This window comes from Symphalangus syndactylus, chromosome 5 (genome assembly GCF_028878055.3).
Source record: "Symphalangus syndactylus isolate Jambi chromosome 5, NHGRI_mSymSyn1-v2.1_pri, whole genome shotgun sequence".
Classification (NCBI taxonomy): domain Eukaryota; kingdom Metazoa; phylum Chordata; class Mammalia; order Primates; family Hylobatidae; genus Symphalangus; species Symphalangus syndactylus.
The window spans coordinates 26,959,077-26,981,245 of record NC_072427.2 but is presented as its reverse complement, the minus strand read 5'-3'; the positions used below and the strand labels follow the sequence as shown (position 1 = coordinate 26,981,245).

The following is a 22,169-nucleotide window of genomic DNA, read 5'->3' as shown; positions in this document are numbered from 1 at the left end:
TTTTTCCTTTTTATTTTGAGGCGGAGTCTTGGTCTGTCGCCCACACTGGAGTGCAGTGGCACAATCTCAGCTCACTGCAACCTCCGCCTCCCGGTCTCAAGCGATTCTCTTGCCTCAGCCTCCCGAGTAGCTGGGATTATGGGTGAGCACCACCATGCCCAGCTAATTTTTTTAGTTTTAGTAGATATGGGATTTCACCATGTTGGCCAGACTGGTCTCGAACTCCTGACCTCAAGTGATCCGCCCACCTTGGCCTCCCAACATGCTGGGATTATAGGCATGAGCCATCATGCCCGGCCAAAATCTTGAGTTTTGTCTTCAAAAGTAGTCTAGTTGGTTGTCTGCTGCCTACTGTATACAAGTTTATTTTACAGCCAAAAAAATGATCCCCTTCCCCCATCCTCAAGTGACTGGCGCTCTTGGAAGATACTCCAACTATATCCTGAGTAGCACTGTGGAGAGCCCCAGTCTGAGAAGCATGAACTTTGAGAAGCAAGGTAAAGCCCAGAATCCTTTGTCTCCCCCATGGCCTTGGCGTGGCCCAGGCTCCCTCTCCAGTCTTCTCTGGCTACGCCCCTCATGCCTGTGCCCTGAGCAAATCCACTTCCCGCTGTTCCTTCTGCCTGGAGTGCCAGTCCTACCCTGCCCTGCTGGGTGGGAGGTGTTCTCAGGCTCCCACAGTCCCTTGTGTATCTGGTACTGTGGTGCTCCGTTGTCGTGGCTGCTGATCCCTAGACTCAGCGCCCTGAGTCAGAACCAGCTTCCTTTTTTGGCCTTCTTGCCTCTCAAAGCATTTTTTATCACCTTTTTTAAAGCACTCAGGTTGCACAGACAGTGATTTGGGCCTGATGGAGTTAATGTTTTAGACCCCCAGATACTGCAGGTTTGTACTAAGTCATGCACTTGTTCAGGCTTCCTCTGGTTCCTGGGGGCCCTAAAGAGCACCTGCCACAGGGTACTTCTGGTTCCATCCCTTGTGGGCATGGCCCCACTTCCTGGGCTGAGCAGGAGCTTCTGGAAGCTGGGACCGTGCTTCTGCTGTCTGTGTGTGTCTCCCCCACAACAGCCTCTGGCCTGGAGTGGGCGGTGGAATATTCCTTGCTGAAATGGAAATGTGTGTGGCCCTGGCTCTTGAGCTTTCCCCTTTAAGTTTCTCTGCTCTTAACTCCTTGATTAAAATGTCAAGTAAGCAGGGATCTGTAAACCCATTTTTAATTCCATGGGGAGTGGAACAGGGCTCCATTTTAAATGCCCTTCTGCTGTGGCTGGCATGAATAATCATCTCCTAAATGACACCCTTTGAGAATGGAAAAAGTAAGACTCTGTGCGGGGAGTGGGGGAGGCCACTCCTGCAGGGATCTAGTGGTCATTGTGGTTTTTCAGCACTGCCCCAGGGAGTTGGCAATATAGGCAAGGGACCAAAAAATGCTATTAATCAACAAAACATTGGTTCAGAAACTGTGGAATGTGTAAGCTAGAAGCATCCTCCGAGGTGCTTTCGAATGCCTCCCGCCAACTCTTTTTTGTTGTTGTTGTTGAGATGGAGTCTTGCTCTGTTGCCCAGGCTATAGTGCAGTGGTGTGATCTCGGCTCACTGCAACTTCTGCCTCCCAGTTCAATGATTCTCCCGCCTCAACCTCCTGAGTAGCTGGAACTACAGGTGTGCGCCACCATGCCTGGCTAATTTTTGTATTTTTAGTAGAGACAGGGTTTCACCATGTTGGCCAGGCTGATCTCGAACTCCTGACCTCAGGCAATCCGCCCGCCTCGGCCTCCCACAGTGCTGGGATTACAGGCATGAGCCACCACGCCCGGCCTGAATGCCCCTATTTTAGAGATAGGGAAATTGAGGTCCAGGGAGGGAGGCTGTTGTCCGAGGATACACCAGGAAGAGATGTCACAGCCTGCCTCTCTCAGTCTGACAGAGTCCCAGGAGGAAGCCAGGCCACCCAGGACAGGGTGACCAAGCATCCAGCTTGCTTGGGACTGAGGGAATTCCTGGCACCTGGAACTTTCATTGCTAACACTGAGACAGCCTCAGGCAAACCCCAATGGTGGGTCATGGTTTATCTCTCTGGCTATAAAGCCTTCCAGACGAGTTCTAGAAGAGTGAAAAGGCAGAGGTATCTGAGGCCCAGTCTGTCACTTGGACCCAGCAGGACCAATGGTCCAGCTGGCAGTGAGGTGGGCCGCAAGAGTGACTCTGGTTAGCCCAGGATGCTCAGGGCCCTGATGGCAAGAATCACCTGGACAAAAGAGCAGCTCAGAAGCTCTGCTGTTCTTAGAACAGATGGAGTGGGCTCGCCTTCCAGCTCAGGCTTCCCTGTGGGAGCTCTCACATAAACTCACTGCACTTAAACTCTTTGCAACTGTTCCAAATCAAAAGGTGAGGTTCTCAATTCATACAGCAAAAGTTAGATGATGACAGTCAGTGTTTCCATTGGGAAGAAATGGGATTATCCATCCTCATTCACTGGCCACAGCCAGTCTTCTTTCTGTTTCTCCTTCTATGATCAGCTCTTCCCGCATTTGGGGCTTTCACTCTTGAAGTTGGTTCTGTCTCTCCAGGGCATTCTGCCCCTCATCTCTTGCCTCAGGTGACAGCCTTCGGGTCTCAGCTGAAATGGCACTTCTTCAGAAAGATCTTCCCTGACCTCTAGTCTAAAATAGGTGTCTCTACCACAGTTTTCCTTTGAGTTCTCTGTGCTTTTCCAAAATAATACTCACTGGCGTTGGTATTTCTTTTTTTGTTTGTGTGTGTCTATTCCAAGTTTCCCCTACTATAGTCAATGCTTATGGGGCAATACCTTGTCTTCTTCATCACTACATCCCTAATATCTGGTCATCTTTTCATTTCTTACAAACTCTTTTGTTCCCTTGTTTTGTATTAATATAATCTCACCAGCTTTTTTGTCTTTTTCTTTCCTTTTCTTATTTTATTTTTTTTGAGACCAGGTCTCACTCTGTTGCTCAGGCTGCAGTGGTTTGATCATAGGTGCCTCAAACTCCTGGGCTCAAAACAATCCTCCCACCTCAGCCTCCCCAGTAGCTGGGACTACAGGTGCATGCCACCAAGCCCAGCTAATTTTCTTTTCTTTCTTTTTTTTTTTTGGAGATGGAGTCTCACTCTGTCACCCAGGCTGGAGTGCAGTAGGGAGATCTCAACTCACTGCAAGCTCCGCCTCCTGGGTTCAAGCGATTCTCCTGCCTCAGCCTCCCGAGTAGCTGGGATTACAGGCACCTGCCACCACGCCTGGCTAATTTTCGTATTTTTAGTACAGACGGGGTTTCACCACGTTGTTCAGGCTGTTCTCGAACTCCTGACCTTGTGATCCGCCCTCCTTGGCCTTCCAAAGTCCTGGGATTACAGGAGTGAGCCACTGCCCCTGGCCCTGCTGTTTTTTTTGTTTTTTTTTTTTTTTTGAGATGGAGTCTTGCTCTGTTGCCCTGGTGGGAGTGCAGTGGCACAATCTTGGCTCACTGCAACCACTCACCTCCCGGGTTCAAGCGATTCTCCTGCCTCAGCCTCCTGAGTAACTGGGATTACAGGTGTACACCACCACACCTGGCTAATTTTGTATTTAATTTTCTTATTTTAATTTTTTTTTTTGTAGATATGGGGTCTTACTATGTTGCCCAAGGTAACCAGCCAGCTTTCTTTTAGTTAGACGTTGTTAGGCATATTTTTATCTGTTACTATTTTAGGTGTTTCTCTTATAAACTTGGTTTTGTTTTGCTTTTAATCCAGCTTGACAATTTTTGTCTTTTACCTTCCTAATTTAGTTCATTCACATTTATTATGGTTTTCACTGTAATGGCTAGATATGTTTCTATAATATTTGATGCTTTATCGTTATCTTTGTTTTTCTATGTTTTAATTTCCTCTCTTTTCATTTGGATTTAATTATTTTTCTCATTTCATTTTTTCCCTCTAGTAGTTTGAGAGTAGTGCACTCTACCTTTAGTCTTTTAATAACTATCCCATAATGTTCAACATTTCTTCTTGTATCTCAAACTTATGAGGCTTATTTTCTCTTTTTCTGAACTATTTCCTTTAAACATGTCTTTAGTGAAGGTTTGTTGATAAACTTAATTTTTCTTTGTCTGAAAATGATCTGATTTTCTTATCATTCTTGAAATATAGCTTCATTAGTTTAATTGTAACTTGATTGTTCTTTTTATTCCAGCTCTTTGAAGACATTATTCTACTGTCTTCTGGTTTTCCATCCTTGCTTTTGAGAAGTCTGCTATCGATGTAATTGTTTTTTTGTTTTGTTTTGTTTCGAGACAGCGTTTCACTCTCGTTGCTCAGGCTGGAGTGCAATGGTATGGTCTCCACTCATTGCACTCTCCACCTGCCGGGTTCAAGCAATTCTCCTGTCTCAGCCTCCCGGGTAGCTGGGATTACAGGCATGTGCCACCATGCCTGGCTAATTTTTGTTTTAGTAGAGACAGGGTTTCACCAGGTTGGTCAGGCTGGTCTTAAACTCCTGACCTCAGGTGATCGATCCACCCACCTCGGCCTCCCAAAGTGCTGGGATTACAGGTGTGAGCCACTGCGCCCAGCTGATTTAATTGATTTATTTTAGGTAATCTGTCTTTTCCCTCTCGCTGCTTTAAGTTTTTGTTTGTTTGTTTTTTAAGAGACATGGTCTTGCTCTGTCATCCAAGCTGGAGTACAGTGGCCCAGTCATAGATCATAGCTCACTGCAGCCTCGAACTCCTGAGCTGAAGTGATCCTTTCAATTCAGCTTCTCGAAGAGCTGGGACTATGAGTGCACACCACCTCATCTGGCTAATTTATTTTATTTTATTTTATTTTTTTTAGACAGAGTCTTGCTCTGTCATCCAGGCTGGAGTGCAGTGGAGCAATCTCTGCTCACTGCAACCTCCACCTCCCAGGTTCACGCCATTCTCCTGCCTCAGCCTCCTGAGTAGCTGGGACTACAGGCACCTGCCACCACGCCCGGGTAATTTTTTTGTATTTTTAGTAGAGACAAGGTTTCACCGTGTTAGCCAGGATGGTCCCGATCTCCTGACCTCGTGATCCGCCTGCCTCGGCCTCCCAAAGTGCTGGGATTACAGGCGTGAGCCACTGCGCCCAGCTATTTATTTTATTTTATAGAAACGAGGTCTTGCTTTGTTGCTTATGTTGGCCTTGAACTTCTGGGCTCAAGTGCCCCTCTTGCCTTGACCTCCCAAAGCACTGGGATTGCACGTGTGAGCCACAACACCTGGCTCCTTCCCATTTTTGTTAGTCTTTTGTTTCTTATTCATGTTTTCAAGTAGATCTTTTATTTCTTTAAACTAAATATTATTATAGTCTAATCATAGTAGTTTAAGTTTTTATGGGCATAATTCTGTTGTCAGTCGTGTCTGTTGATGTCACTTCTGATTGTGAGGTCATGTTTATACACACTTCACATCTAGGAATTCTTTGCCATCTGGATTGAAGGTAGTCTTCACCAGAGAGATTTTCATTTACTTCTGCTACTTTTAATTAAGATACAGCTTGGGCAGGGCACAGTGACTCATGCCTGTAATCCTAGCACTCTGGAAGGCAGAGGTGGGCAGATCACTTGAGGTCAGGAGTTCAAGACCAGCCTGCCCAACATGGTGAATGAAACCCTGTCTCTACTAAAAACACAAAAATTAGCCAGGCGTGGTGGTGTGCACCTGTAGTCCCAGCTACTCAGGAGGCTGAGGCAGGAGAATTGCTTGAACCTGGGAGGCAGATGTTGCAGTGAGCCAAGATCATGCCATTGCACTCCAGCCTGCGTGACAGAGCAAGACTCGGTCTCAAAAACAAAAACAGAACAGCTTGTATTGTTTTGGACCACCTCTTAGTACATAAAGTATATGCTTTAGGCCCTAAAACCATAAACCAAAGCCACACTATAGTTATGAATTCTCAGCAGGAGACTTTTTTGCCCTGGTTGCCAGGGGCTGAGAGGAGGGATGAAGAAAATGGTATAAAATTAGATAGTGGTGCTTGCTCCCTCCCTCCCTCCCTCCCTCCCTTCCTTCCTTCCTTCCTTCCTTCCTTCCTTCCTTCCTCCCTCCCTCCCTCCCTTCCTTCCTTCCTTCCTTTCTTTTCCCTCTCTGGCCCAGGCTGCAATCTACTCGGCTTGCTGCTGCCCGCGCCGGCGGACTGCCTGGGACTGCCGGCGCGCGCCACCGCTGCCTGCCTTTTCTCCTTTCGCTGCAGGCACGCGTTCGCCATCTTGGCCACGCTGGTCGCCAGCTCCTGACGCCGAGTGCTCTGCCCGCCTCAGCCTCCCAAGGTACTGGGACTACAGACGGAGTCTCGCTCACCCAGTGCTCGGTGTTGCCCAGGCTGGAGTGCGGCGGCATGGTCTGGCCTCGCGGCAGCCTCCGCCCCCCAGCCACCTGCCTTGGCCTACCAGGGTGCTGGGATTGCAGCCCCTGCCCGGCCGCCGCCCCATCTGGGAGGTGGGGAGCGCCTCTGCCCGGCCGCCCCGTCTGGGAAGTGAGGAGCGCCTCTGCCCGGCCGCCCCGTCTGGGAGGTGAGGAGCGCCTCTGCCCGGCCGCCCCGTCTGGGAGGTGAGGAGCGCCTCTGCCCGGCCACCCATCGTCTGGGAAGTGAGGAGCGCCTCTGCCCGGCCTCCCATCGTCTGGGAGGTGAGGAGCGCCTCTGCCCGGCCGCCCCGTCCGGGAGGAAGTGAGGAGCGCCTCTGCCCGGCCGCCCCGTCCGGGAAGAAGTGAGGAGCGCCTCTGCCCGGCCGCCCCGTCCGGGAAGAAGTGAGGAGCGCCTCTGCCCGGCCGCCCCGTCCGGGAAGAAGTGAGGAGCGCCTCTGCCCGGCCGCCCCGTCTGGGAAGTGAGGAGCGCCTCTGCCCGGCCGCCCCGTCCGGGAAGAAATGAGGAGCGCCTCTGCCCGGGCGCCTCATCCGGGAAGAAGTGAGGAGCGCCTCTGCCCGGCCGCCCTGTCTGGGAAATGAGGAGCGCCTCTGCCCGGCCACCCACCGTCTGGGAAGTGAGGAGCGCCTCTGCCCGGCCACCCCGTCTGGGAAGTGAGGAGCGCCTCTGCCCGGCCGCCCCGTCTGGGAGGTGAGGAGCGCCTCTGCCCAGCCTCCCATCGTCTGGGAGGTGAGGAGCGCCTCTGCCCGGCCGCCCCGTCCGGGAAGAAGTGAGGAGCGCCTCTGCCTGGCCGCCCCGTCCGGGAAGAAGTGAGGAGCGCCTCTGCCCGGCTGCCCCATCTGGGAAGTGAGGAGCGCCTCTGCCCGGCCGCCCCGTCCGGGAAGAAATGAGGAGCGCCTCTGCCCAGCTGCCCCATCTGGGAGGTGAGGAACGCCTCTGCCCGGCCACCCATCGTCTGGGAAGTGAGCAGCGCCTCTGCCCGGCCACCCATCGTCTGGGAGGTGAGGAGCGCCTCTGCCTGGCCGCCCCGTCTGGGAAGAAGTGAGGAGCGCCCCTGCCCGGCCGCCCTGTCCGGGAAGAAGTGAGGAGCGCCTCTGCCCGGGCGCCCCGTCTGGGAAGAAGTGAGGAGCGTCTGCCCGGCCGCCCCGTCCTGGAAGAAGTGAGGAGCGCCTCTGCCCGGGCACCCCGTCCGGAAAGAAGTGAGGAGCGCCTCTGCCCGGCCGCCCCGTCCGGGAAGAAGTGAGGAGCGCCTCTGCCCGGCCGCCCCGTCCGGGAAGAAGTGAGGAGCGCCTCTGCCCGGCCGCCCCGTCCGGGAAGAAGTGAGGAGCGCCTCTGCCCGGCCGCCCCGTCCGGGAAGAAGTGAGGAGCGCCTCTGCCCGGCCGCCCCGTCTGGGAAGAAGTGAGGAGCGCCTCTGCCCGGCCACCCATCGTCTGGGAGGTGAGGAGCGCCTCTGCCCGGCCACCCATCGTCTGGGAGGTGAGGAGCGCCTCTGCCCGGCCACCCATCGTCTGGGAAGTGAGGAGCGCCTCTGCCCGGCTGCCCCATCTGGGAAGTGAGGAGTGCCTCTGCCCGGCCACCCATCGTATGGGAGGTGAGGAGCGCCTCTGCCCGGCCACCCATCGTCTGGGAAGTGAGGAGCGCCTCTGCCCGGCCACCCATCCTCTGGGAAGTGAGGAGCGCCTCTGCCCGGCCACCTATCGTCTGGGAAGAAGTGAGGAGCGTCTCTGCCTGGCCGCCCCGTCTGGGAAGTGAGGAGCTCCTCTGCCCGGCCTCCCCGTGTCTGGGTAGAAGTGAGGAGCTCCTCTGCCTGGCCGCTCCGTCTGGGAGGTCTACCACGGAGGCCAGAAGCAATGTGGGGGCTGGACGTGGTGGCTCACGCCTGTGGTCCCGGCACTCTGGGGGGCGAGGCGGGTTGATCACTTCGGGCTAGGAGTTCGAGACCAGTCTGGCCAACTTGGCGAAACATGAAGAATACAACAGACAAACCAACCAACCAACTCAGTGACAACAAAACAGGTCTACCCTGGAGTCATACTCTAATTTTTTCTATTTTCTTCCCTTTCTGATCCTTTATCCCACTTTCTTTTTCTTCCTCTTCCTTCTCCCTCTTCTTTGTCAAATAGAGGATTGAGTTATTATCACTGATCCATATAAAGTCCCTCTCTCATTTATTTTAACTCCCACCCCCCATTTCTATTCCCCGACTTCCCATGTGCAACCTTCCTAACATGTTTGATATGCATCTTTTTGTTTGTATGTATTTTTAGAAAATGTTTATTGTTTTTGTATGCAAAAATTAATTAAAAAAAAATTAGATAGTGGTGATGATTACACACACACACATACACACACACACATATATACTAAAAACCATTGAATTGTACAATTTAATTAAACAATTTATTCAATCTAATCCTTGAAACTGTCTCGGCCTCCCAAAGTGCTGGAATTACAGGCATAAGCCACCGTGCCTGGCCTTTTTTTTTTTTTTTTTTAAGACAGGGTCTTGCTTTGTCACCCAAGCTGGAGTGCAGTGGTGTGATCTCGGCAGGTGGATCACTTGAGTCCAGGAGTTCGAGATCAGCCTTGACAACATGGGGAAACCCTGTCTCTGCAAAAAATACAAAAAATTAGCTGGGTATGGTGATGTGCACCTGTAGTTCCAACTACTCAGCAGGTGACATTGGGAGGATCGCTTGAACCTGGGAGGCAGAGATTGCAGTAAGCTGAGATCACACCACTGTACTCCAGCCTGGGTGAGAGAGTGAGACCCTGTCCCCCAACCACCCAAAAAAATGTTAGTTGCCAACATTTAAAAATCAGGAGTTGTCCGGGCGTGGTGGCTCATGCTTATAATCCCAGCACTTTGGGAGGCCGAGGCGGGCAGATCACCTAAGGTCGGGAGTTCAAGACCAGCCTGACCAACATAGAGAAACCCCGTCTCTACTAAAAATACAAAATTCCCCGGGCGTGGCGGTGCATGCTAGTATTCCCAGCTATTTGGGAGGCTGAGGCAGGAGAATTGCTTGAACCCAGGAGGCGGAGGTTGCAGTGAGCAGAGATCGCGCCATTGCACTCCAGCCTGGGGAACAAGAGTGAAACTCCATCTCAAAAAAAAAAACACAAAAAATCAGAAGTTTTAACTTAAAATCCAGATTTCCGGTTCCTTTCTAAATCAAGTCAGCAGAACCAGTGATCTTGGGCCAGCACATCCAGCAGTGGCTGCCCCTTTAGATCAGACATTTAAAAAAACCAGTCTCACAGGCACCTCTGGCCCTTCACTCATCCAGTCAATGCTAGACCTGGGCACCAGAGCTCTTACAACTGTATGTAAATCTCTATTCAGCCAATCAAGAAATTCTTCATAAGTCTCTCAAAGTGAAAGGTCACATTCAAGAACTCTTCAGCTGTCTGGTACATAATGGTAAGAGCGTGGACTTTGGAGCCTGACTGCTTTATCCAAGTTCCAGCTCTGCCATTTATTAGCTGTGTGACCTTGAGCAAGTTACCTAACCACTCTGTGCCTCAGTCTCTTTATCCTTGTGATGATGACAACACTCCCTCCTTCCAGGATTGTTATGAGGCTTACATGAGTTAACATACATGAAGTCTAAGGAAAGTCTCTGGGACATGCAAAATGAGAAGAGGTACAGAAGGAAATGACTGTGGCATTGGTACCTGGAGGCTTTGAAGGTGTCCAGGACTGTGTGTGAAGCCCAGCACTGCCGCTAGATAGCTGTGAGGTATTGGACAAGTCATTTAGCCTTGCTGAGGTCCTTTTAGTACTTGAAGGGCCTCCACAAAGGGAGACTCCACAAATGGCTACTATGTTCATTAAGTGCCTGCTAAATCCTCTTGGCTTAATTCTGTAGCGTTCACTAGCCCTGCTGCCCACCCCTTCCAGAGCTGGGGAATGGATATTGATCTGAAAGAGGGCTGAAAAGAACAAAGAGGCTCTGCCGGGCACAATGGCACCATTGTGAGCTCACAGGGCTCACATTTTCCTTTCTGTCCTTTCAACCTGAAGGGATGCCATTTGGGGCCTGGGTAGGAACGCGTGGGGGTCCATGCAGAATTCCACCAGCCAACTTCAGGGAAGGTCAAAGTTGTGCAGGATGCCAGAGAAGGGACAGCCTGCAGGATCCTGTGTAGCAGTCTCCTTGTTATGTAAATGGAGAGCCTGGAACTCTAGTGGAAAGGAGACTTGCCTGGCACCACAGGGCAAATCAGCAGCACACTTGGGGCTGGAACCAGAGCCTCACATGGGGGGCAGCAGGGAGCCCCGCTGCTCCAGGCCGTACATTCCCAAAGGACATTTGAGACATTTTGACTCTAGACATTTGACCTTTTCTCCTTACAGAGTTGTCTATTCTATCATTAAACACACTGACAAGATGCAGCAAAGCAGACATTTATCTTGCAACTTAAATAAATATTTAGAAAATATCTAAACCCTGATAATCTTGTTTTGTCATGTTTTCCCTTCCTTTTAAAATAACAGCTTATTAAGATATAATTTACATACCACAAAGTTTGCCCTGTTAAATTGTACAATTCAATGGTTTTTAATGTATATATATGTGCAATCATCATCATTATCTAATTTTATACCATTTTCTTCATCCTTCCTCCCAAACCCTGGCAACCATTAATCTACTTTCCTTTTTTTTTTTTTTTTTAAACAGAGTCTTGCTCTGTTGCCCAGGCTGGAGTGCAATGGTGTGATCTGGCTCACTGCAACCTCCACCTCCTGGGTTCAAGTGATCCTCCTGCCTTAGCCTCCCAAGTAGCTGGCATTATAGGCACCCACCACCATGCCCGGCTAATTTTTTGTATTTTTAGTAGAGATAGGGTTTCACCATGTGGCCAGGCTGGTCTTGAACTCCTGACCTCAGGTGATCCACCCACCTCGACCTCCCAAAGTGCTGGGATTACAGACATGAACCACCGCGCCTGGCCATTAATCTAGTTTCTGTCTCTGTGGATCTGACTCCTACATGGAATCATACAATATGTAGTCTTTCGTGACTGGCTTTTCTTCACAGAGTAGAATGTTTTCAGAGTAGAATGCTGTAGCACGTATTAGTACTTCATTTACTCTGTGGTTGAATAATATTCCATTATATAGAATATAATATTACAGAAGATTGTATGTCTCTATTCACGAATTGATGGACATATGGTTTGTTTTCACTTTTTGGCAATTTTGAATAATGCTCCTATGAACATTTGTGTACAAGTTTTAGTGTGGACACATTTTCATTTCTCTTGGGTCTCTACCTAGGAGTGGAGGTGCTGGGTCATATGGTAACTCTATGCATAACCTTTTAAAGAACTGCCATACAATTTTCCAACTACACCATTTGACATTCCTACCAACAATGTATGAAGGTTCCAATTTCTCCCAATCTCTCCAACACTCCTTAGGATCTGTCTTTTTCATGCCAGCAGCTTGGCAGCAGTGTGGCCTCTCCTTGCCTTTCAGGCTGCTCCCTTGTCCCCATCCCCACAATGCCCCTGAATCCGCCTTGGTTGCCCCCTCCCTTACAATCCAACCTTATGTGAACTACAATACCATCTCCTCAATGTGAATGAGATAACTGGAGAGCACATGACACCAAGTCCCTAATTTAATGGGCATCCCAGGCATGGTGGCTCATGCCTGTGATCCCAGCACTTTGGGAGGCCAAGGCAGATGGATCCCTTGAGACCAAGGGTTCCAGACCAGCCTGGACAACGTAGGGAGACCCCATCTCTACTGAAATAAACAAATAAATAAAAATTAGCCAGGTAGAGTGGTGGGGGCCTGTAGCCCTAGTCACTCTGTAGTTCCAGCTACTAGGGAGGCTGATGAGGAAAGATCTCTTGAGCCCAGGAGTGCAAGGCTTCAGTGAGCTATTATCGTGCTACCGCACTCCAACCTGGGTGATAGAGTGAGACCCTGACACTAAAATAAAAATAAATAAATGAATGAAAGAAAGAAAAAAAGGGCACCCATTAAGGATAGAGCACAAGCTCCGGCTGAGTTCACAGATTGATGGGAGGAAGCCTAGTGCTCTACATGTCAGGCACCACGTACCACACATATTCGTTCATCCAGTCCTCACAGTGCTCCTATGAGGTAGGTCGGCAATTTTCAATGTCCTGTGGTTTTATGAGTGGCCTGGTCAGGATTTGAACCTAGGTGGTATCACTGGGTGCTTCCTCTCTGCACTAGCCATGGCAGAGGGACTGTGTTGAGTCAAAAGCGAGTATAGTCAAGTGTGGGTGCACGAGAGAGCACATTTGCCTTCCTGGTAAGCTGTAAGGCCTTCCTGGAGGAGGTGCTTCCTGATAGAGGTCTTCCAGGATAGAGTTGAGAAAGCAGAGTGGGGAGCAAGTATTCCAAGGTAAGGGAGGAGAGCGCTTGGCATCCTGGAAACTTAAAGTGTGTGACTTGGCCAGGCACAGTGGCTCATGCCTGTAATTCTAGCACTTTGGGAGCCTGAGGTGGGAGGATGGCTTGAGGCCAGGAGTTTGAGATCAGCCTGGGCAGCATAGCAAGACCCCATCTGTATAATTTTTTTTGTTGTTGTTGGGAGGAGACAGAGTCTTGTTCTCTCACTGAGGCTGTAGTGCAGTGGTGCAATCTTGGCTCACTGCAGCCTCCACCTCTGGTTCAAGCAATTCTTGTGCCTCCGCCTCCCAAGTAGCTGGGACTACAGGTGTGCACCACCATGCACGGCTAATTTTTGTATTTTTAGTAGAGACAGGGTTTCTCCATTTTGACCAGGCTCGTCTCAAACTCCTGACCTCAAGTGATCCGTCCGCCTTGGTTGGCCTCCCAAAGTGCTGGAATTACAGACGTGAGCAACCGTGCCCGGCCAAATTTTTTTTTTTTTTTTTTAGATGGAGTCTTGCTCTGTGGCCAGGCTGGAGTGCAGTGGTGTGATCTCCGCTCACTGCAACCTCCGCCTCCTGGGTTCAAGCAATTCTCCTGCCTCTGCCTCCTGAGTAGCTGGGACTACAGACATGCGCCAACATGCCCAGCTAATTTTGTATTTTTAGTAGAGACCAGGTTTCACCATGTTGGCCACGATGGTCTTGATCTCTTGGTCTTGTGATCCGCCCGCCTCGGCCTCCCAGAGTGCTGGGATTACAGGCATGAGCCACCGCATAAATTGGCCGGGCGCAGTGGCTCATGCCTGTAATCCCAGCACTCTGGGAGGCCGAGGCGGGAGGATCACAAAGTCAGGAGTTCCAGACCAGCCTGGTCAATATGGTGAAACCCCATCTCTACTAAAAATACAAAAAAATTAGTCGGGCATGGTGCCTCAGGCCGGTAATCCCAGCTACTTGGGAGGCTGAGACAGGAGAATTGTGTGAAGTTGGGAGGCAGAGGTTGTTGCAGTGAGCCAAGATTGAGGCATTGCACTCCAGGCTGGACGACACAGCATGACTCCGTCTAAAAAAAAAAAAAAAAAGAAAGAAAAGAAAAGAAAGTGCCTGGCTTTGCCCTTTCCAGCAGCTCCACATGGCTGGAACATCTCGTATGGGTTAGCTGAAGCTAGACCATGCAAGATGTGGTAGGCCTTGTTAAGGAGTTTGGACTTTCTACTTCATCCTGAAGCAGTGGATAATTTTTCAGAGTTTTAGGGAAGTATCAGAATGATTGTGCTGGCTGCAGAGGTCTCCACAAATCACTGAGGAGTCTGGTTTAGCTGCAGCTGATATACAGGGGGAGAAGGGAAGGAGACTGGAGTCCAAGGGTTTTCATGAGTCTCATCTCAGCCGTCTCCATGGTGACACTGGAAGATGGTACAGTTCCTTCTAATGAAATTTCCTTGCTGAAATTTCAAGTGCTTTGTTTCATGCTGGTCTAGACCTTGGCTTCACCCCCTTCTCTCCGACACACAGAGTCGAACTGAGTAAGTGAGGGGGTGGTGAAAGAAATACTGGGATGAGATGGGGAGAAGTGGAGGGGCCCTGTGGTGCCACCAGCCTGTGTAACCTTGGCCACCCATCCTCCGTTCTCCAGCCCCAGGCCCCTCCAGAACCAGCACCAAGTAAAAATCAAGTTGTGCCTCTTGGGAAGAAGAGCCTTTCTTCTTGTACTTACTCACAGAGACTCTAAAGAGGGGGACCAGCACTTTTGTCCAGGGTTCTGAGTGATCATCAATTCATGAGCTGTAAGGCTGGGAGGCTCTTTAGAGATCTGCTAAAGCCCTCCCTTGACTTAGCCCTCCCTCTGCCTCTCACTCTGCCTTTTTATTTGTAGATGAAGAAACAGAGGCCTGCATTATGGAAGTGACTTTCATAAAGGTTAAAATTCCAAAGGGGCCGGGCGCGGTGGCTCACGCCTGTAATCCCAGCACTTTGGAAGGCTGAGGCGGGCGGATCACTTGAGGTCAGGAGTTTGAGACCAGCCCGGCCAACATGGTGAAACCCCAACTCTACTAAAAAAAAAAAAAAAAAAAAAGAAGAAAAAGAAAACGGGCATGGTGGTGCGTGTCTGTAGTCCCAGCTACTCATGAGGCTGAGGCAGGAGAATTGCTTGAGCCCGGGAGGCGGAGGTTGCAGTGAGCCAAGATTGCACCACTGTACTCCAGCCTGGATGGCAGAGCAAGACTCCATCTCAGAAAAAAAAAAAAAATTCCAGAGGAACTCTCAAAAAATTAAAAATAGAATTACATGATTCAACAATTCCACTTCTGAGTATATACCCAAAAGAATTGAAAGCACGAGCTCAAACGGATATTTCCATACCAATGTTCATAACAACATTAGTCACAATAGCCAAAAGGTGGAAGCAACCCAAACGTTCATCAACCGATGAATGGGTAAACAAAAATTCCCTGATATATACATATAAGGGAATGTTATTCAGCATTCAAAAGAGATGAAATTCTGATACATGCTACCATATGGATGGACCTTGAAGACATTATGTGAAATAAAATAAGCCTGACACAAAAAGACAAAAATTGTATGAGTCCACCTATATGAGTACCTAGAGTAGTCAGATTCATAGAGACAGTAGAATGGGGGTTACATGCAAAAATTAGCCGGGTGTCGGCCTGGTGCCTTGGCTCAAGCCTGTAATCCCAGCACTTTGGGAGGCCGAGGTGGGCGGATAATGAGGTCAGGAGATCGAGACCATCCTGGCTAACACAGTGAAACCCTGTGTCTACTAAAAATACAAAAATTAGCTGGGCGTGGTGGCAGGCGCCTGTAGTCCCAGCTACTCGGGAGGCTGAGGGAGGAGAATGGCGTGAACTTGGGAGGCGGAGTTTGCAGTGAGTCGAGATCACGCTACTGGACTCCAGCCTGGGCGACAGAGCGAGACTCCATCTCAAAAAAAAAAAAAAAAAAAATAGCCAGGTGTGGTAGGGCGCACCTGTAATCCCAGCTACTTAGGAGGCTGAGGCAGGAGAATCACTTGAACCCAGGAGGCGGAGGTTGCAGTGAGCGGAGATCACACCACTGCACTCCAGCCTGGACACAGAGTGAGACTCCGTCTCAAAAAAAAAAAAAAAGAAAGAAAGAAACAATAAAAAAATGGCAGTTGCAGGAGCTGAGGTGGGGAGAGGGCAATGTGAAGTTACAGTTTGCTAAGCATGGAATTTCAGTTTGGGGTGATGAAAGTTCTAGTGATGGATGGTGGTGATAGTCACATAATAATGTGAATGTACCTAATGCCATTGAACTGTGCACTTAAAAATGGTTAAGATGGTAAATTTTATGTTATGTATATTTTGCCACAATTAAAAAAAAAAAAAGGCTGGGCGTGGTGGCTCATGCCTGTAATCCCAGCACTTTGGGAGGCCAAGGCGGGTGGATTACAAGGTCAGGAGTTCGAGATCAGCCTGGCCAATATGGTGAAACCCTGTCTCTACTAAAAACATACAAAAATTAGCTGGGCATGGTGGCGGGTGCCTGTACTCCCAGCTACTTGGGAGGCTGAGACAGGAGAATTGCTTGAACCCAAGAGGCAGAGATTGCAGTGAGCCAGAGACTGCAGTGAGCCAAGGTAACACCACTGCTCTCCAGCCTGGGCGACAGCGTAAGACTCTGTCTAAGAAAAAAAAGAAAAAGAAAAAGAAAGAAACGCAGACACACACATACAAAAGGAACAAGATCCAGATATCTTAGGTTTAGCAGCATTTATTTCTGAATAACAGGATCTATATACTCCTCTCTCTTTTTGATCTAAGTAACCAAGGAGTTGATTTGGTTTAAATGGCTTCGTTGTGAGGACCCTGTGAATTGTGTAACTGATCAGCTTTCCTTTTCCACCATGACTGCTAGAAAGCTTTCGATGAGATTTGTAGTCTACTTATACAAAAGAAGTATCCAGAACCTCTGAGTCTCTTTTTTTTTTTTTTTTTTTTGAGACAAGGTTTCTTACTGTCACCCACTGAAGTACACTGGAGTACAATGACGTGACCAAGGCTCACTGCAGTCTTGACCTCCCAAGAGAGGCTGAGATGGGAGGCTCAAGCTATCCTCCCACCTCAGCCTCTCAAGTAGCTGGGACTACAGGTGTGTGTCACCATGCTGGGTGTTGGGGGTTTTGCTATGTTGTTAGGGCTGGTCTAGAACTACTGGGCTCAAGTGATCCTCTTACCTTGGCCTCCCAAAGTAGTAGGATCCCAGGTGAGCCACCTCGCCTGGCCTGGGTCTCATTTCTGTAAGTCTAATTGTTGGCCACATTTTAAAGTTTTATCTTTGCTTTCCTTTCTTTCTTCTTTCTCATGTACTTTTAAAAAATAACCCTTTTAATATTACAAAAGTATACATATGCATTTTAGAAAATTTGAAAATAAAGACAAGCAAAAAATTAAAAAAGTAAAACGTTCAGATTCCCACTACCCAAATAATAATATTAATATCTTAGTAAATGGCCTTCTTTTTACCAAAATGAATGATTACATTTATTCTGTAGCTTGCTTTTTTCAACCAAGCATCTCCACTTTCCATTACAGCAAATTTTCATTTCATCCAATATTCAAATTATATGCAAGTTTCTCCAGTTGACTCCAAAATCTCTTTATAACTAGTTTTTCCAGAACAGTATCCAATCTAGGATTACCTATTGCATCTGACTATTATGGCCCTTTTGTCTCTTTTAATTTAGCAAAAGTCGACCAGGCGCGGTGGCTCACACATGTAATCCCAGTACTTTTGGAGGCCGAGGCGGGTGGATCATCTGAGGTCAGGAGTTCGAGACCATGGCCAACATGGTGAAACCCTGTCCAACATGGTGAAATCCTGTCTCCACTAAAAATACAAAAATTAGTTGGGTGTGGTGGCACGCACCTGTAATCCCAGCTACTCGGGAGGCTGAGGCTGAGGCAAGAGAATCACTTGAACCCAGGAGGCAGAGATTGCAGTGAGCCGAGAGTGCACCACTGCACTCTAGCCTGGGCCACAAGAGCAAAACTCGGTCTCAAAAACAAAAACAAAAAAAAAGCAAAAGTCCTTAAAAAATATATAATACTTATTGAAGGTTAGTTGTCCTGGAGAATTTCCCACCGTCTGACTTTGTGTTATTGGCTCCTTATGGTGTCATTCATCTTGTTCCTCTATCCTTTATATTCCTTGTAAACTGGAATTAATATCAAAAGGCCTATGGACCTTTAGATACTAATTAATCAAAAAAATTTTTGGCTAGAATAAATAGTTACCATTGATTTTGTGTTGTATCACTGCTAAAGATACACTATCTTGTTGAAGATTAGTAAAGCACTAGCAAAACTCAGATTAATTTCTGGATTAAGGTAATAACAACCTGAACCCACCATCATTCATTGAGATTGTCCTCCTTGCATCTAGTAACCTGTGTGGTGTTACTTCGACCCTGTAAATATCCAGTTCTCCACCAACTATTAACATATAAAATTAACATAATGGTTTAACCACAATTGATAACCCTTGTTTAAAAGGATTTGCCACTGCTGGGTGTGGTGGCTCACTCCTGTAATCCCAGCACTTTGGGAGGCCGAGGCGAGTGGATCACTTGAGGTCAGGAATTTGAGGCCAGTCTGGCCAACATGGTGAAACTACATCTCTACTAAAAATACAACAATTAGCCAGGCGTGGTGGTGCACGCCTGTAATCTCAGCTACTCGGGAGGCTGAGACAGGAGTGATCACTTGAACCTGGAGATGGAGGTTGCAGTGAGCTGAGATCGCCCCATTGCACTTCAGCCTGGGCAACAGAGCAAGACTCTGTGTCAATAATAATACTAATAAATGAATTTGCCAAAGTATGCTCTTCTAATCCTGCTTTTTTTTTTTTTTTTTTTTTGAGACAGAGTATTACTCGGTGACCAGGCTGGAGTGCAGCGGCATGATCTCTGCTCACTGCAACCTCCGCCTCCTGGGTTCAAGCGATTCTCCTGCCTCAGGCCTCCCAAGTAGCTGGGATTACAGGTGCGCGCCACCACACCTGATTGTATTTTTAGTAGAGACGTGGTTTCACCATGTTGGCCAGGATGGTCTCGATCTCTTGACCTCGTGATCCGCCAGTCTCTGTCTCCCAAAGTGCAGGGATTACAGGCGTGAGCCACCGCGCCCAGCCTTTGTTTTTTTCTTACAAAGTAGTTTCCCTCATTAACTGGGACTGTTTGGCTACTGTGAAATCGTTTATTCTGGAAAACAGAATAAATCTTTTTTTTTTGTTTTTGTTTTAGTAGGGAGAGGCTTGGAATAATGGTCCCTTCCCACACTGAGGTTCTATCAGTCTATGGAATAAATGTTTTCACTTTTTAGTTTTGAGTGTGAGCAAACTCTCTACAGTATTTTCAATTACTCGCTGAGACTGCTTTAGCTTTCTAATCTCTCGTGTAAACACCATGGTATGTCTTAGTTGAACCACTGTCGTGCCAAAGAAAAGAATTCCGAAAATCTCTAAGTCACACGATCCCGAGAGGCAAGCCAGCTCTGCAGCTGGGCTTTCAGTTCCAATTGTTTCTAGAGAGTGTGCAGGACATTTCTCCTGAGCCGTCTTTTGCAGTGGGCCACGCGGGTGCTGAGAACATCTGTGGTCCCCGCGCTTCAAGGGGTGGGCGTTCTGCCGGCGGGAATCTTTAGGATGAACTGGAAGCACCCCCATACTCACTCGTATTCTCCGGGCTGGAGTCGGCATCGCCCTCCTTGGCCCGCCTTACCTTTAAGGAAACGGAAAGGTGCTGACCACTAGAGGGCTGTTTATACATTTTTGTTAAACAACAGAAGTTTGTGCGCACAGAATCAGACATGAAACACAAGTTTTAAAAGTCATGAAAAACTTTACCAAAAAAAAATATATATATATATAATGGAAAGATCATTTAATACAAAATATAATTCTTGGAGCAAATCAAAACAATCTTATTCCTTTGAAAAGATCTAGACACAACTCTTTTCTCCAACTGCCCGGCTAGCTCAGTCGGTAGAGCATGGGACTCTTAATCCCAGGGTCGTGGGTTCGAGCCCCACGTTGGGCGATGTTCGTTTTGCTTTCATTTGACCAACTTCAGGTCTCATCAACAGTACTAATTTCACCAGTTTCAGCTCTCATCAACAGTAATAACAGACTTCAGCCTGGATGGTCTTATTTTAAAATAATCCAATACATACAAAACTACTAAGACTAAAAAAGGAGCAATGGGCCTGGTGCGGCGGCTTACACCTGTAATCCCAACGCTTTGGGAGGCCAGGAGGGTGAATCACGAGGTCGGGAGTTCGAGACCAGCCTGGCCAATATGGTGAGACCACCCCACCCCCTGTCCCTGACCCCGTCTCTACTAAAAATACAAAAATTAGTTGGGCGTGGTGGCGCGTGCCTGTAGTCTCAGCTGCTCGGGAGGCTGTGGCAGGAGAATCGGAGGCTGTGGCAGGAGAATCGCTTGAACCCAGGAGGTGGAGGTTGCAGTGAGCTGAGACCTGGCCATTGCACTCCAGCCTGGGCGACAGGGCAAGACTCCCTCTCAAAAAAAAAAAAAAGGAACAATGAAACCAGTAAATTTCATCTTGTAAATTACATACTTAAAGGCTATCTGCCCTAAAAAAGTATTTGTTGCTGAGTGGCCTGTTTGAAGGGCAGCCAAACGCCAAATGTTAGGAGATAAGAAGACATTAAAACTCATGAAATTGTAGAGTTCATAATATTGCCCAAGTAATCTGTTAAAATGTTTGAAATGTTTATTTTTTACTTAATATTATGTGATATTGAAGATTAGTTTGGAGAACAATTCTGTGTATTTTTAAACCACTGTTAAGATTGTTCTAGTGATGAACGAATATGGTGGTTATTGTGAACAGAGCCTTAAAACATTTTTTATCCTTTTTTTTTTCTGAGTGCTTTTATGTAGATACCGTTTCTTCTTTTCTTTTTTTTTTTTTCTTTTTTTGAGATGGAGTCTCGCTTTGTCACCCAGGTTGGAGTGCAGTGGCTCAATCTTGGCTCACTGCAACCTCCACCTCCCGGGTTCAAGCGATTCTCCTCCCTCAACCTCCTGAGCAGCTGGGACTACAGGTGCACGCCACCACACCTGGCTAATTTTTGTATTTTAGTAGAGATGGGGTTTCACCATGTTTGTCAGGCTGGTCTCGAACTCCTAACCTTGTGGTCCACCTGTCTTGGCTTCTCAAAGTGCTGGGATTACAGGCGTGAGCCACTGCGCCCGGCCAGAAGCTCACTTTCTTTGAGCAAAACTATTATATGTTGACAGCTGCAAGTTTTTTCCTCGTCCTAAATATTTTTAGTCATTCCCAGCAATTCTCAAATGTTCTCCACAATTACTATGTTAGCTCATCAATTCGAAATACAATTTCAGACCTTGTTAGAAAGATATTAAAAAATTTCAGCATCAGAAATGAAGATACCCAAACACCCTCATTATTACAGATGCATAATTAATCTCTAGGTGATGGGAGGTGAGGTGAATTAATTAATTAATTAACTAATTTATTTATTTTTCTGAGACAGAGTCTCGTTCTGTTGCCAGGCTGGAGTGCAGTGGCGCGATCTTGGCTCACTGCAACCTCTGCCTCCCGGGTTCAAGCGATTCCCCTGCCTCAGCCTCCTGAGTAGCTGGGACTACAGGCCCGCAACACCACACCCGGCGAGCTTTTTGTATTTTAGTGTAGATGGAGTTTCACCATGTTGGCCAGGATGACCTCGAACTCCTGACCTTGTGATCTGCCTGCCTTGGCCTTCCAAAGTGCTGGAATTACAGGCATAAGCCACTGTGCCTGGCCCGGATTTTTTCCAGAGAAATAAACCAGGTGGGAAAAAAAGCAAATTGGTAAATTGATGAAAGGTCAATGAAAATGTCATACATTAATTTAAAATAGAAGAGCGAGCTTACTTGTGTTCTCCAAAAATTCGTATGTTAAAGTCCTAACCCTCAGAGCCTCAGAATGAGATCTTATTTGGAAAAAGCTCTGCTGCAGATGTAATTAGTTAAGATAAGATGAGGTAATACCAGAGTAAGGTGGCCTCCTAATCCATTATAACTGGTATCTTTATTAAAAAAGGGGAAATTTGGAAAAAGACACACAAACCCAGACACCAACATATATTTGGAAACCTGGGAGAAAGCCATGTGCAGACGAAGGCAGAAACTGGGGTAATGCTTCTACAAGCTAAGGAACACCAAATGCTCCCGCAAGCTAAGGAACGCCAAAGATTGCCAGCAAACCACCAGAAGCTAGGGGAGAGGAATGGCACAGATTCTTCCTCACAGTCCTCAGAAGGAACCAAACCTACCAGCACCTTTATATGGGATGTCTAGCCTCTAGAACTGTAAAATAATTTATGTTT

At 47.9% G+C, this 22,169-nt stretch overlaps 1 protein-coding gene and 1 non-coding gene across 2 annotated transcripts in view; both read left to right on the top strand.

Annotated features, from left to right (window-relative positions):
- The first annotated feature begins 382 nt into the window (after positions 1–382).
- Positions 383–22,169, top strand: part of MORF4L1 (mortality factor 4 like 1) — a 56,786-nt gene continuing 34,999 nt past the window's right edge. Inside the window, exon 1 of the mRNA XM_055277538.2 lies at positions 383–497. Within this exon, the coding sequence (XP_055133513.1) occupies positions 383–497 (115 nt within the window). The remainder of the gene's footprint in view (positions 498–22,169) is intronic.
- On the top strand, positions 19,776–19,848 carry TRNAK-CUU (transfer RNA lysine (anticodon CUU)). The gene has a single exon. It is a non-coding gene; the product is annotated as a tRNA-Lys (tRNA).